General features: G+C 42.3%; 1 protein-coding gene across 1 annotated transcript in view; it reads right to left on the bottom strand.

Annotated features, from left to right (window-relative positions):
* Positions 1-5,379: 5,379 nt before the first annotated feature.
* The window catches only part of fam135b (family with sequence similarity 135 member B), a 51,720-nt gene continuing 43,546 nt past the window's right edge, over positions 5,380-13,553 (bottom strand). Inside the window, exons 14-20 of the mRNA XM_079571211.1 lie at positions 12,228-12,394; positions 11,796-11,887; positions 11,577-11,674; positions 9,838-9,989; positions 9,456-9,566; positions 8,631-8,744; positions 5,380-6,588 (exon numbers count right to left, since the gene is read on the bottom strand). Coding sequence (XP_079427337.1) covers positions 6,383-6,588; positions 8,631-8,744; positions 9,456-9,566; positions 9,838-9,989; positions 11,577-11,674; positions 11,796-11,887; positions 12,228-12,394 — 940 coding nt within the window. The 3' untranslated portion in view covers positions 5,380-6,382. The remainder of the gene's footprint in view (positions 6,589-8,630; positions 8,745-9,455; positions 9,567-9,837; positions 9,990-11,576; positions 11,675-11,795; positions 11,888-12,227; positions 12,395-13,553) is intronic.

The raw sequence follows: 13,553 nt of genomic DNA, 5'->3' as shown, positions 1-13,553 counted from the left end.
TTTCGCCTCCCCTCTTCCCTCCCGAACCCTCCGCCCAGGCAAACAAAGCAATGAACACCAATTCAATCAACAGCCAGCGACGGAACTAATGACACAACGATTCCTTCCTCACTTTTTTATGGACGACCAGGGAGCGGCGCGTGCGATCGGGGGCTGCAGCTCTGCGAACAAGAATGTTGATGCGGTTTGTATTGCATTTGACGATAAGTGGATGTGACCGAGCAATTGCCGCTAAACAAAATGCTTTCCAGAGGCTGACGCAGCAAAACCGTCAATGTCATTGCGGGGAAAAAATGGCTTGTATCGATCTGGGTACAGCTAGTCGAGGGAGTCCTACAGGTCCCGTGACAAACGAGTCAGACTGGACCCTCTCGAAAATCAAATTGCGTATGGATTGTTGAGGCGTGGATTTATGGCGGGAGGGATGGCCCGAACCTGGAAGTCATGAATGGCGGAGGGATCGCTCAAGCCATGGCCAAGAAAACTGAAATGGTTCCTCATTGTTTTCACGTCGTTTGCATGTAAATGTGTTTCGGAGCGTCAGATACAAAACAACCTGGTACCTGCCCCCGTACGAACGAATTGTCACTTGTTTTCTTTTCAATTTGCAAAACATTTTCAATCTATAGTTAAAGAAGAACTAAGTAGTTTGTTACCTTAATAAATCCTTTCCGTGGTCCCTCTTAATGGGATGATTGGGGTTTTTTTCTTCTCCCCCTGGTGTCTGTGGCCAGAAACCCACCCTTGCAACTTTCCCTGCCTCCGGGTCAGAGGCGCAATACACACTAATAGAATCACGGAGAAGAAAACGGGAAAGCTAACTGCGGGCAATGCCACTTAAATAGTTTTTACAGCCAAGTTTGAGTGAAAAAAAAAAGATCTTCATTGTGTCATTGAGTTGTGACACGATGTACAATATCCCTCTCTCCCTTTGTCTTTTCTGTCAGATTAGTATTTACTCTCACAGACAATTGATGAGTAAACGGAAAAAAAAAAAAGCAGCATGCTACGATACCGGCAGTAGCGCTTATGGCCTCTAGGGGCATTCGTTACTTAGTTCTGCTTTAAAGGTAGATTATGCAACTTTATTATGTGGGAAGAAAAAGGTTTTATCTTGGGTCACAAAAAGGTAAATTACACGCAAATGTCAAGGGTTCTTTTAAAAATGTGCAATTGCAGTTTCTAGTGAAAACCTATTGATTGATAAGGGGTTAAGTGTTTTGCTGGGCAGTGTGTTGGTTTTGACTGAATAGTGCATTAGTGAAGTAGGTCTTATCCTATGCAGTGTCAAAAATGTTTTTTTTTTTTTATATCTTGAAATAATCTGTAAACCCTCTGTTCAGCGCCTGCATGACACCTCACCTCCACTTTGGTAACCCCCCTGCTTTAGAACGGTTAAGTTCTGTGGCTATAAACTTACCACAAAGCATGGCTTGATTGGAACAAGCATGAGCCTTTTTGTTTTTTTGCGCAAGTATAGCTTTTTGATGCTTTTGTAGTTCAGAGGAAGCATGCTTATCTTGCTGACCAATTTCCATAATTTATTCAATTGTCACACCCTTGGAATTGGTAGGGAATTTCTTTCTTCATTGTCATTCACACAGTCTAAAAGGACTGAATAAAAGCGGACTATTATATACTTTGATGTAATATGTTCTGATTTCTTTCCTCTTTCCTTTTTCCAGATGGTGTTGCTTCTAGAACGCTTCTAAACTTGTATGGACTGAGACATATGCATTACTATTATTACTAATGTTTAAACCAAAAACATAACAATACAGAGAAACATCATTTCTAAAATCTACATGCATCAGTGAATTAGTAGTTTGAGTGTTTTCTGAATCCAGAAGGTTGCTGGCTAAAGCAGATGTTTAGCGTGTGGGTTAAAAAAGACTCACAATAAACATACCAAAAAAAAGGTCTTTATTGTTCCATCTCATAATAATAATAATAATAATAATAATAATAATAATAATAATACTATTCTATTCATATTTATATTTGTACATGGAACACAAGCTACTTTGAGGAATACATACAGTAGTACAGTACAGTAGTCAGCCACATAGAAAAATATTTGAGTGGTATTGGCACAGATGAGTTAGTATCCAGTGTCATTTACATATATTTTACATTCAGCAAAAGTAACAGCAGGAGATAAACGCACAATCCTCACAGTGCAGTCCACGCACTGTGTACTTCAAGTACTCCATCATCGAAAAAGTCTCCTTCAGAAACACACAGCTGCACACATGAACCGCACACACGCACTAAAGGGCAAAGGTACAAAACAGGTTCAGGCTCGGCTCGTTGTGGAATCCCAACACGCGCAGTAAAGCCACTCACGAAACAAAGGGAGTACACACACGGGAGGCTGCAGCTATACCTGTGCCTCGGCTGCCCTTCTGATTGGGTAGTCAAATGACAGCATTTGTCTCCAACTGGGATTTCCTACCAGAAGCTTCCCGACCTCTCCCCAGATACTGTCAACATGAGTCACTGCAAAGTCATTTTCTTTAATTGTGTTGAAATATAACTGTCTATGTAGAATAAGGAGCTCTCTGCCAGTTTGTGTTACATATAAGTTGCGTAAAGGGTCAAAAGGTTTCAGAAAGTAGCTTTAAACGTATATGCAGTATTGCACAATGGAGTAACTCGTATACCTTTTCTTTTAATCCGCAAATAAAAATATCTATAGCCTATCAGAAGTAAGTCAAGGTTAACAAAACAAGTACATCATGCTACATAGGGCTTTTGGAAATAAATAATTTATGCCATTGGGTGTTTTGACATCGAAGTGCAAATTGCGCAAATGTTGATGTGCAATTCCTGTGCAAAAATCAGAGAAAGATCAAACCCTATAGAGGAGCATCACAGCAGGTGGATAAGAAATAATCAATACACAATGAATGAATGAATGAATAGAGCCTGGGTTCAGTTTTGTTGGTTTACAGCAAACAATTAGAGGTGAGTTGGGATATGAACATTTTTTTAACTTTAGTGGAAAAGTCGCATCTTTTTGGTGGGCTCAAAAGACAATAAATCCATCAACAAAATAGATACTGAACAATTCTTCTGAGATAAAGTTTGTTTACAGTATGTGGAAATGTTGTCACCACTGTGCGAGAAGTGTCGTTTAAGAAACGGCCCGTATAATAATCCATTCATCCAGTCCCGTATCTAAACATGTTTGTGTGAGGATTGGGCCATTTATTTGTTTCCAAGTGACAGTTCTTAAAGAGGGCGTTTTATGCCTTTTCTTGGTATTTGGTAATAATTTCAAAGACATCTTTACAGTTTGTTACAACATTGATCTAAAACAGCTAAAACAAAATATCCAGTAATTTCACTTCCTGGTCCGCTTCCACTCCCCCATTCATTTCAATAAAGAGAAAGAATAAAAAGGGGGGGAAAGCCCCAGTTTGGCATGTGTGGCTGTTGTGAAGCTACGAGGAGTGTTATCACTTCCCTTCACTTTTAAGTTTAGCAAGAGATCGAGATGTGAGGAAAGCATTTCCTGGATAATTATGTAGGACCTCAGGACGAGCTGTTTGGGAACAGGAGGAGCTTTTTTAACTAAGAAAAGCCATTGTTGAAGATCCAAAAAATCCTGCGCTAGTGGCTTGAAACACAGCACCAGGCATGTTTTTGAGAAGGGAACAACAAAGTCACATGGTAAAAAGCTCTAAAAAGTCAGTTTTGCGTAATACCCTCACTTTAAGAGGACACACTGGTCCTACACCTGACAGTTAACTCATTGACTGCCAGCCATTATCAAATCAGAGAGCTTCCCACTGCCAGAGGTTTTTCAGAATTTTGACTGTTTTTTCAAGAGAAAAAAAAACACAGAACATTTTGGTCTAGGTCTATGTCAACATGAAACCCACCAAAAGAAGATTAGACTCTTTCATCTGAAAATAAGTTTGTTTGTACCTCCTTCCATTCTTTAGTAATCGTCCGTAGAAAATAGGTGAAATCACCCAAAATGCTGTTTTCTGACCAAAAAGCTGAGAAAACGAAAGAGCAATGCTGCCACCTAGTGACTCAATAAAAGAACTTGTAGTTCTTTTATTGAGTCACTAGGTGGCAGCATCTTGAGCATGTCTGGTGTTAAAATCGTAGTTGTGCTAACTACGATTTTAACACCAGACATGCTCAAGGCTTTGCTGCAGCTGTTCCCATTGAAAAACCTAATTGACGTCTATATACGTCAGTGGCAGTCAATGAGTTAAAAGAGGTAAAATAATGTTTCGCCTGCAGTGTCTCTAAAATTATGATTTTACCTAAAGTTCTAACTTGAGCTGAAATTCAACAATAAGCGAAGAACATCTGCTTAAAAACAAACAAAAAGACAACAAACCTGCACCACCGAAGGGTCAATTAGCCCATGCCTAATAGAAACACATTATAACCCGAGCCAGGTTTTGTCCTTGGAATCCGAGCGCCACTTTTCCCCTCCATTGATTTCACTGACCCCTTTCTGTAAACACGCGAGTGGAGCGAGCAAACACGCCTCATCCCTACCCCTCGTGTTGGTGTGAAATGATGCATGGAGGCTCAGCCCGACTGCTGCTTATGCTGCTCTTTCAGAACAATCCCCGACAAGCTCGTTTGATTCAAGCCGATCACGGCGACACTCGGCTAACCGACACGACGTGCGCCCAATGGCAGGGAAAAGAGCGTTCAGCATCGTACAGCCTTTGAAGACGACATAGAGATGCTAGATATTGGGTTTTGTCACTCGTGTGGCAGAGCTAATTTTGTACTAAACGTTTGTAAAGCTATTGGAAGAGGATTCTCAAGGGTTTCTCAATAAAGTGCAGTTGTCATTGGAACTCGTGCAAAGGGTAACAATAGCTTTGGGTGTCCGCATGCTGTATTGGGGTGGCAGATGGAAATGCATGTCAAGGCGCTGATAACAGTTTTCCTGATGTCTAAAGTGTAAACGCGGTTTGATGGACAGCGCACAGTGAAGGGAAGCGGGCCTCGGATGTATGCGGGGATATAATGAAACCCCTCTCGTGACAGGGTAAAAGGCTCGGGGGCAGCGTGCAAGTCAAACCTGGTGACAGGGGGTGTTGAATGTGGCATGGCACTTCGCCTGAATTCCTCTCGCTCTTCGCTTTTATTGTGCGAAGAGAAGAATTGTGAAAAGAATCGATTACCTACTTGAACAATTTGTTTTCTTTAAAGCCAGACTACAGACATTTATAGATTATTTGTTGCCATGTCACGAGAGCGATAAAACGCAAAACATAAACAAAGCTGGGACAGACAGTGACAAAGCTACCGTCGCACAGGGTTATCAACATATGGCATTTGAACGAGGACCTAGTGAATTTTACACCACATGTTTTGACTCCCTGTGGTCAAAGCTAATGTCCCGCTCCCGGCGAAGGTAAGGTATGAGGAGGGGATGGGCGGATGAAATGCAATATAGAACACGTCTGGACTGAGAGCAAACATAAGGGGTGTGATCGTCTGCCTGCCTGATCTGATATGTTACAGAAACGTTACAATCAAAGGGTTGGGACGTTACGACGGCACAGGTCCGAGATAAAGCACCACACATTCCCAAAGTAGACCGGAGCAGCGATGGCACGACTTGACGGACGGACGGACGGACGTAGCAAAAGCGAAACACTCACTCAATTCGGCCGAGCCTTTTTACACACAGCCACTAGGCACTATTGAGGAAAAAAAAAAAAAAAAAAACACCGTCAGATTCTGTTTTGCTCTTTTGCTTGCCGTTGGCTTTGTGTGTTTACGATTTAGCTCTATTGGGCGTTTATATGGAGTTTAAATATGAATGCTAATATTATAGGCTGTGAGGTAACACTTCTGGATTAGAAAAACATACGTTGACAATTGACACGGCACGCGACATTTAAATGGACGACAGACGGAAACACACAGAAGTAAAAAATAAATCATTCTGATCAATATATTATTATTTTTTTTTCATATAAAGGAACGTCTGTCTGTACTGTACAAGTTAGTATGATACAATCAAGGGCTAAATGCTCATCTATTGCCTGGGTTAGAGAGGCCAACCACACTTACTGCAAAAAAATATTAGATCGGTCCTTGCCATTGACCTGCTATAGTGCATCCAGTGTGAAAGATATACTTTTTAAGACCGTTTTTTTTAATATTTACAACAAGAAAAGGAGTCTAAACCAGTCCTAAAGGGTTTTCAGTCGTCAAGTGCTTGAGATTTTAATAGCGTTGCTTATAAGGCCCACAAAAGCATCTTCGTTTAGTCCAAGATGCCGAGTTTTGCATGGCTACAGGTCGGTTTAAATATTTACAAAAGTTGGTTCTTAATATCTGGCTCTTCGCGGTCCGAGCCTGTGTTGGATCCACTGAGACGACGGCGCCGTCACTTGAAGTAGTCGAGGCCGGCGACTAAAAAGAACTTTTCGAGAAAGAGCTCCGAGTCCAGGACGGCGATGTGCGCGGCCCGTCCGATCAGCGTGTTGGCCGTGTTGGGCAGAGCGTGGAACACGTTCTGTCTGATGAGCTGGCACTTTTTCGCCTCCACCAGCGGAAGGAGCAGGTTGTTGATCATCTCGGTGTACACGGGGCCTACAGGGAAGCGTGTCGTTATTTTGTCCAGGCAATTTGTTACACTGAAAAGTTACTGGAAGCTCTAGTAATACTAAAAAAAAAGGTTTCTGAAAAAGTTTTGGCGAAATAAAAATTGAATTGTGTGAAAATGAAGACAGAGGAACATGTATTGATCTCCAAAAGGTATGAAGTTACAGATGAGACATTCCCTTAAAGTGTAAGTTTGCAAAGTGAGGAGAGATTTGAGTGAAATCTGAAAGTAGATGGTCTCAACTGATTTAGCGCTTTTCTACCTTCATTCGGCCCAAAGCGCTTTACATCAAGGAACCAGTCACCCATGCACACTCTCATTCACACACCAATGTATGCAGACACTGGAGGCAAGGAGGGTGAGGTGTCTTGCCCAAGGATACCACAACAGTGGGCACCTTCAGGAGCTGGGAAAGTAAACAACTGGAATTCCTCCCCTCTTTAACCAGAAAGCCCTTTTTAGTTTGCAAAATGAGGAGAGCAGGAACAGAATTTTCATATGTAAATGATCAAGCTCCTCCCCCTCCCTCCAGATTGGACCTGACAGGGTGGTTCACAGGAAAAGATCGTCTCATTGGTCAATGCGGGAGGATACTAGACTCTGCTAAGATCCGGGAAAGAGGGACTTTACAAAAAAATAACATAAATATATATATCTTATAACTTACTTTACAGCAAAATGTAAGACCAGGTGGTCGATTTTGCACATTTTATAAAATTTGTGAAACATTTAGAGTTCCAGACTATCACTTTAACTTTTTATTTTCATTTTTTTTTCAAACTAACATGAGAGGAAAAAGGCAGCAACATTTTGGGCACCCAGCAGAGGAATATTTCAGGATTTTAAGTGATTTGCCTCAGGTGCACTGTGCTTGGGTCAGACTGCTCTTAGTGTTTTTTACTAGTTTTCATAGACATGCACTAGCCTAGCACCACTAAACTCTTCAAATATAAGGACTGCGTGAATAAAAAAATACAAACAATCTCCAGAAATCTACAACACTCTGGATAATGAGTGTTGTTGAAATATCCCTTTAAAGAGGGGGTATTATGCTTTTTTCAATCACATAGCACCAGCACACTACAATGATGATGCAACCTTCTGTTGGTCTGTAAATGCAGTAAATTAGAATAACTGCCTTGTATAAAATTGCTCTTTCAAAATGGCTGCAGCGAATGTCTTGAAATAGGCCTCTGTCTCTTTAAGAACCTCTGACTCTTTCAGACACGCCCCCTCCACACTCTGTCTGTGGCATCAGTGGGGAGGGGGTTCTGCTGAGGAGCAGTGATTGGTTACTCGGCTGGTGACGAAAGCTCGGAGGCGTCTCCAGGAGGTGGGGGCGTTCCTAGGAGGACTCAGGCAAACCTATCCCTAAAATGGCTGCCATCAGAGTTTTTACAGATTACTCAAAAATACGTGAATGTGCCAAGGCAACACTTCAGGCATGTTTTTAACGAGGGAATGACATAATAACATGATGTAAAGCTTGAAAAAGTCGATTTTGTATAATACCCCCCCTTTAATACTTCATAGCCCCATAATATGGCTTTTGTAGGCAGCCTTTCAATTCTAGTATGAGGGATTTTTGCCCTTTCTTCCTTACAAAAGCCTTCCAGAACTAAGGGATTTCTGAGCCGTCTTGCAGACACTGCTCTTTGAAGGTGCATCCACAGATCTTCAATGAGGTGTAGGTCAAAAGACTGGGAAGGCCATGTCAAAACCTTCAGACTGCACCTCTTTATACACCAGTACTCCTCTGTGGATTTTGAGGTGTGTGTAATGAATATCATTACCCGTTTGTAGGACAGGAGTGCTTTTCATGAAATCATGTGCCCCATCTTCTCCAAACGTACCTTTTCCGGTCAATGAACTGAACGTTTTGGGAATGTCTTATGCGTAACTTCATGCCTTTTGGAAATTATTTCATCTTAATAGAAACTTTCACAATACGCACAATAGACTACACACCTTCAGCTCTTCTTGTAATTGTCCAAACACTAACCCATTATATCTCGAGTGAGTCATTTACCTGTGGTTCTGTCTTTGAGCGCCGTTTTGCACATCTCAATTCTGGCGGAGTGGAACGGGACGTAGCGGTCCTGCGGAGATGCCACCAGCACCACGTTCTTGAAAAACTGGAGCCCTGGAATGATACAAACTTGCTTGTATGAGCTTTTGAAACAAGCCTCAACCAAGAGACAAAGGTAACACCAGGACAGAAGAAGCTATCCGAGTCTACATGGTTAAATAATAAATATGCATCTACAATATCTATGTCTGTAATATTCCCGCAAACTTTACGAGCGCGCGTTAGAGCGAGAGGCAGACAGCAGTAAAGACAGAAATGGTTGTAAAAATGCATAGTACAATCACATAGTACAATGACAGGCCGCAACGATAAAGCAGTGTTCTCTCTAAAGTCTGCTGTCAAGAGTGCTTTTAAGAGAGTGCTCTGGTGGGTTCCCAATGACAGGGTTTGGATCATTTTGTCAGGCTGCTGCTGCTATGGAGGGGAGCCACACAAAAAAAAAAGGAAGAAGAAAAAAAAAACAAAAAAAAACGCGCTTTTCAGTCTTATCTGCTTCAGTCTCGTGTGACAAACGACTGCTTTGTTCCTCTGCCGCAGTGGGGAGGCCTCTCACAAGCCTGTCGAAACTCCACGGTAGCGTTTGAGTGTTAGCGAGCTGACAAAAATTTGGGGAAAATGAGAAAAAAAAAAAGAAAGAAAAAGAGACGACAACGCAGCGACGACAACTATTTCATGAATATTTGAATCGCGCGTCTGTGATGTAGCCGAGTGAAGCGGAGGATATCGCGTGGCTCTCAGAAAAAGCTGGATGCCGTTACAAAGTACCTGGTTTTTGGCTGAGCAGATAGAGGAACGTCTGCCGCGGGTCCACGTGATCTCTGAAGGTGAGCTGCAGCAAGGAGCCAGACTTTTTTAGCTTCTGCATCAGCCACAGGCCTGAAGAGATAATCACACACACGCACGCATTGTCAGTGGCATTTAAAATGTGCTTTTATACATAAACTAAAGCTATTCAAGTTCATTTCCATTTTCAAAAGCATCCTATTACGAGTCTATTGGAAAACAGGATCACCAAAATTTGTATGGCGTTATTGCTTAGTGCGTGTTTTCTCCAGACCTATAGAGATAAGCCGTAGCAGAGGCGCTGAAATATTGTATGGCGCATTGTTTATCTCAATCTAAATGTGCACAATAGCCTTTTCTGTACCTGTGCTGACCAGCGTGCTGTTGTTGTAGAGCGTTCCCAGGTGGGGGCCGGACAGAGACAGGAAGGTGTGCAGTTTGGGCAGATAGCAGCGGAAGCGAGGCCTGGTCAGCACCGAGCGGATGATGATGTTCCCCAGAGAGTGGCCGATGAAGCTGCGGACACGACACAAAGCGGAGGTGAACTCGGGTAAGAGGTCTGGTCTGGGAGCCCGGCGGCGTCCAGTTACGAGTGAAGCAATTATTTCACATTTTACAATTAAAAATGGATGTGTCCGTAAGGAAAAGTCTCTTGATGACTTCGAACTGATCTTTTAAGCCTCTCGTGTGTGTCCTGGGGCGCCCTCCGCTGGATAAAGGGCCACTGGGGGGGGGGGGGGGTTGGGCGACCAGTGTGGCACAGTGTGGCGGCTGGGGAAATGAAAAGTTTGCTTTGAAGTATTAAAGCTTCTCTAACAAAAAACTAAAACAACACCCCACCAAAAAACGCATAGTCCACAGTCAATCAAAAGCAGATTTTGACATATCCAACTTGCATCCAACTGACTAATTTCTACTCACAACCCGACAGCTAATCTAGCTCTACCCATTAACTTGAACACTCTCGAAGGTAATGACGCTAACAGTGTAAATTCCATCAGAACTAATAGCGTTTGCAAATGCAGTGGGACACAGTCGATCCATGAAGCTTACTTTGTCGCTTAGTTTAATTACTGTACTCTTATATCTCTACCCAGAATTCCCCATCGCCACGTCTGCGCCGTCTCTTCTGCTGCCACCAGCCTAAATATGGAGCAGATGCTGGCGCGGCGGGCCATTGCGTCTTCTCTTTGAAACACGAACTCCGGGGAATACAGCACAATAAAGAAAGTTAACAAACTCCAGGAGAAAGTCTTAAAAAGTAAATTGGCACATAGAGGGCAATTAGGCAAGAAGATAAATGGCTTCATTTGTGCGGAACTCGGCGGCGCAACTCGATGAATGAGGAGGGCCTGTACAGTCACAGTCAGGGAGGTGTTGGCATGATCGGACACTTCCATCCATATTGTGGTATTTTTTAAATATGCTCTGTGTACTACATCTATAAAGGACACAATACAAAAAGTTCATTACCCATTGAATATGTCTACTCTACTACTCTAACCTTACACATGTGCAATACCTGTCACTTTTATCATCATCTACAAAATATTTGCTTCCTTATCAAAGCTTTTATTCCCTATACATAGAACGTCTTTTATCTGCAACATACTGTGTATTAGGAGCTGCTGTAACAAGATAATTTCTCCACTGTGAGATCAATATAGTCATATTTGCCTCGGGAAAATTAGTGCTCTGCATTTGACCCATCCTTCCACATGCCTCTGTGTAACTTGTGAGGAGCAATGTTCAACAACAGTGCAGAATCTGGTTATCCATCTCCAGATCTTTATCAGGATCTTGGTTAGGCTTGCCTACCTAACACGGACTACATAATGTTTTGATAGCATTTGCTTTTGCTTAACACAGAAAGATTTATGAGTAGGTTGAACAATTACATTCATAAGTGTCAGTGCTGGTCTGTAAAAGGAGCTGAAGCAACAGTCATAAACAGAAGTGAATCAAGAAGTGGAACCAACAGTCTTTGACAGTCTCTGCTGCCATCTGCTGACCAAACATAGACCTGCCTGCTTTCACAAACACTCCAGCAGTCCCGTCACCCTTCTTTTGTCATTACAGTGAAGCCTTAACATGTATCCTGACCTTATCTTTCCAATGGTGAGGTTGTAGAGCTGGATATGCTGAACAATCTCATCCAAGAGCCGGTCCGTCATGGTGTCAAAATCTGCAAACGTGTCGCTCTGTAAACAAAGAGAAAGCACAAGCCTCAGCGTTCTGCCGTTTTCTCCCCTCGAGCCATTTGACTCAATATGGCCGCTCATGTTGTCAATTTGCTACAATCTGTGTCATGTAATCGCGCACCTGGTTTCTCTCAGACATGAGGAAGTCCAGCCTGGAGCCGGGCAGGCCTAACTCAATAAAAGTCTTCACCAGTCGCAGGTCTGCGCTGTTTCCTGGGAGAACACAGGGGATTAGGCACTCATTAGTCTCAAACATTTGATGAAACTGCATGGATTTGATTCATGTTATAATTGTGTTTATCATGGTTATTGCTCATTTACACTTTTAACTTTGCAGAGAAGAGCAGTCTCTGGACAGAACAAAGCAGGTAAAAAAAAAACAATACCAATATTTCTGATGTTTTAGGTTAGTAGGACATGTTCCTGGAGGCTGTCGAACATTTGCAATGGTAATGAGTAACCTGTCTATAAAGGGATGTGATGATAACAATGGAGTACAATAGCTGTTGTGCCAAGCAGCAGCGATGGGTCAGCAGTGAAGCGGAACACTCACCGTCCAGCCCGTGGACACACACCACCAAATGTATGCCATCCTCAAACTCCTCATCGTCCTCTTCTGGAGGGAAGTAGGGCAGATCTGAGGCCAGCACAGGGAGGTCGCTGTACAGGGCGCCCTGAAAGCTCATCTCTCTCAACAGGCCCTCTTTGGCTTTGTAGAAACTAGAATAAAGAAAGAAAGAGCCACTATCAAACTGAAGCTACAGATGCGCCGTTGCAAAATCACCTATAAAGCATTGTCCCTTTACTAACTCTATATAATTTATGTATGTTTCTCTTAGTTTTCTGTGGCCGTTTTGTTGCTATGCTTGAAATAAATTGTAACCATAATGACAAGTAGAGGTGTGAGAGGTACAGCAAGAGGTTAAGATGTACTTTATTTTCCCCGTAGATAACTTTATCTTCTGTATTTGGCCCACCCTTTCGCAGCACAAAACCTGTAAAAATCTGGACGTAAATGTTCACTGTGAACTGTATCTCTAATCCAATCACAATTTGATATTTTTTTTCCAAAATCGTACAGCCTTACGAGTTAATAAATGTCACAATCCTGCTTTTCTGGCCATTTGGGATTCCAGAAATGTCAATTGTGGGAGAGCTCTGCTCCATCAGCCACAACCTTGCCACTTGTGCGTTGGATTTCTCTAAAGACTGCCCAGTAGCAAACGGAAGCTTATAAACCAAAGTCTACAAAAGTCTCAAGTAGCTGCTCAAAGTTTTATTAGGCTGTCAGTGGGCCAGGTTATGGGTTTTTAGCCGTAGAGAAGCGCAAACAAATCCGATTCCAGCTCGAGCACGTAGAAGAACTAATCGTGATGGATTTGTGGAGCTCTTTGATGTGCTTTAATACACTCACGGGGCATTCCACCTCATCTCCTCTAACTCACTCTTTTAAATGTGCCCTGGTTTCATTTTGGGCTGCTCCACTTTTCCCGCCATGAGTCACCTGCCTCTGCTGGAGGTTGTTCAATCTACTGTGGATTAGGTATCAACTTTTCATCATTTAGAACAGTGGCATGTACAGAAGTATTATTAAAAAGGTTTAAGTAATTAGCCTTTGAGGATTGGGATGTGTAGCCAATCATTTCAAATAACTGTTAAACAAAAAAACAAACTTAGCTTGAGATAAATTATTTAGCGTCATGCTGTTAGCTGTGGGATGTATGTTATAAAGACCAGTGTAAATACTTCATCTATTTTCCCTTTTAAAGTGGACATGCATATGGAGCCTAAAAGCAGACTTAAAAACCTTATTTTGGGTGTCTCAGCTTTGACATTTTACGTTTTATAATTTGAAAATATGTCTGTAAGAATAAAATTG

This window comes from Gobius niger (assembly GCF_951799975.1).
Source record: "Gobius niger genome assembly, chromosome: 14".
In the NCBI taxonomy this organism is placed as follows: domain Eukaryota; kingdom Metazoa; phylum Chordata; class Actinopteri; order Gobiiformes; family Gobiidae; genus Gobius; species Gobius niger.
The sequence above is the reverse complement of the archived record's forward strand: the minus strand, read 5'-3'. Positions and strand labels throughout refer to the sequence as shown.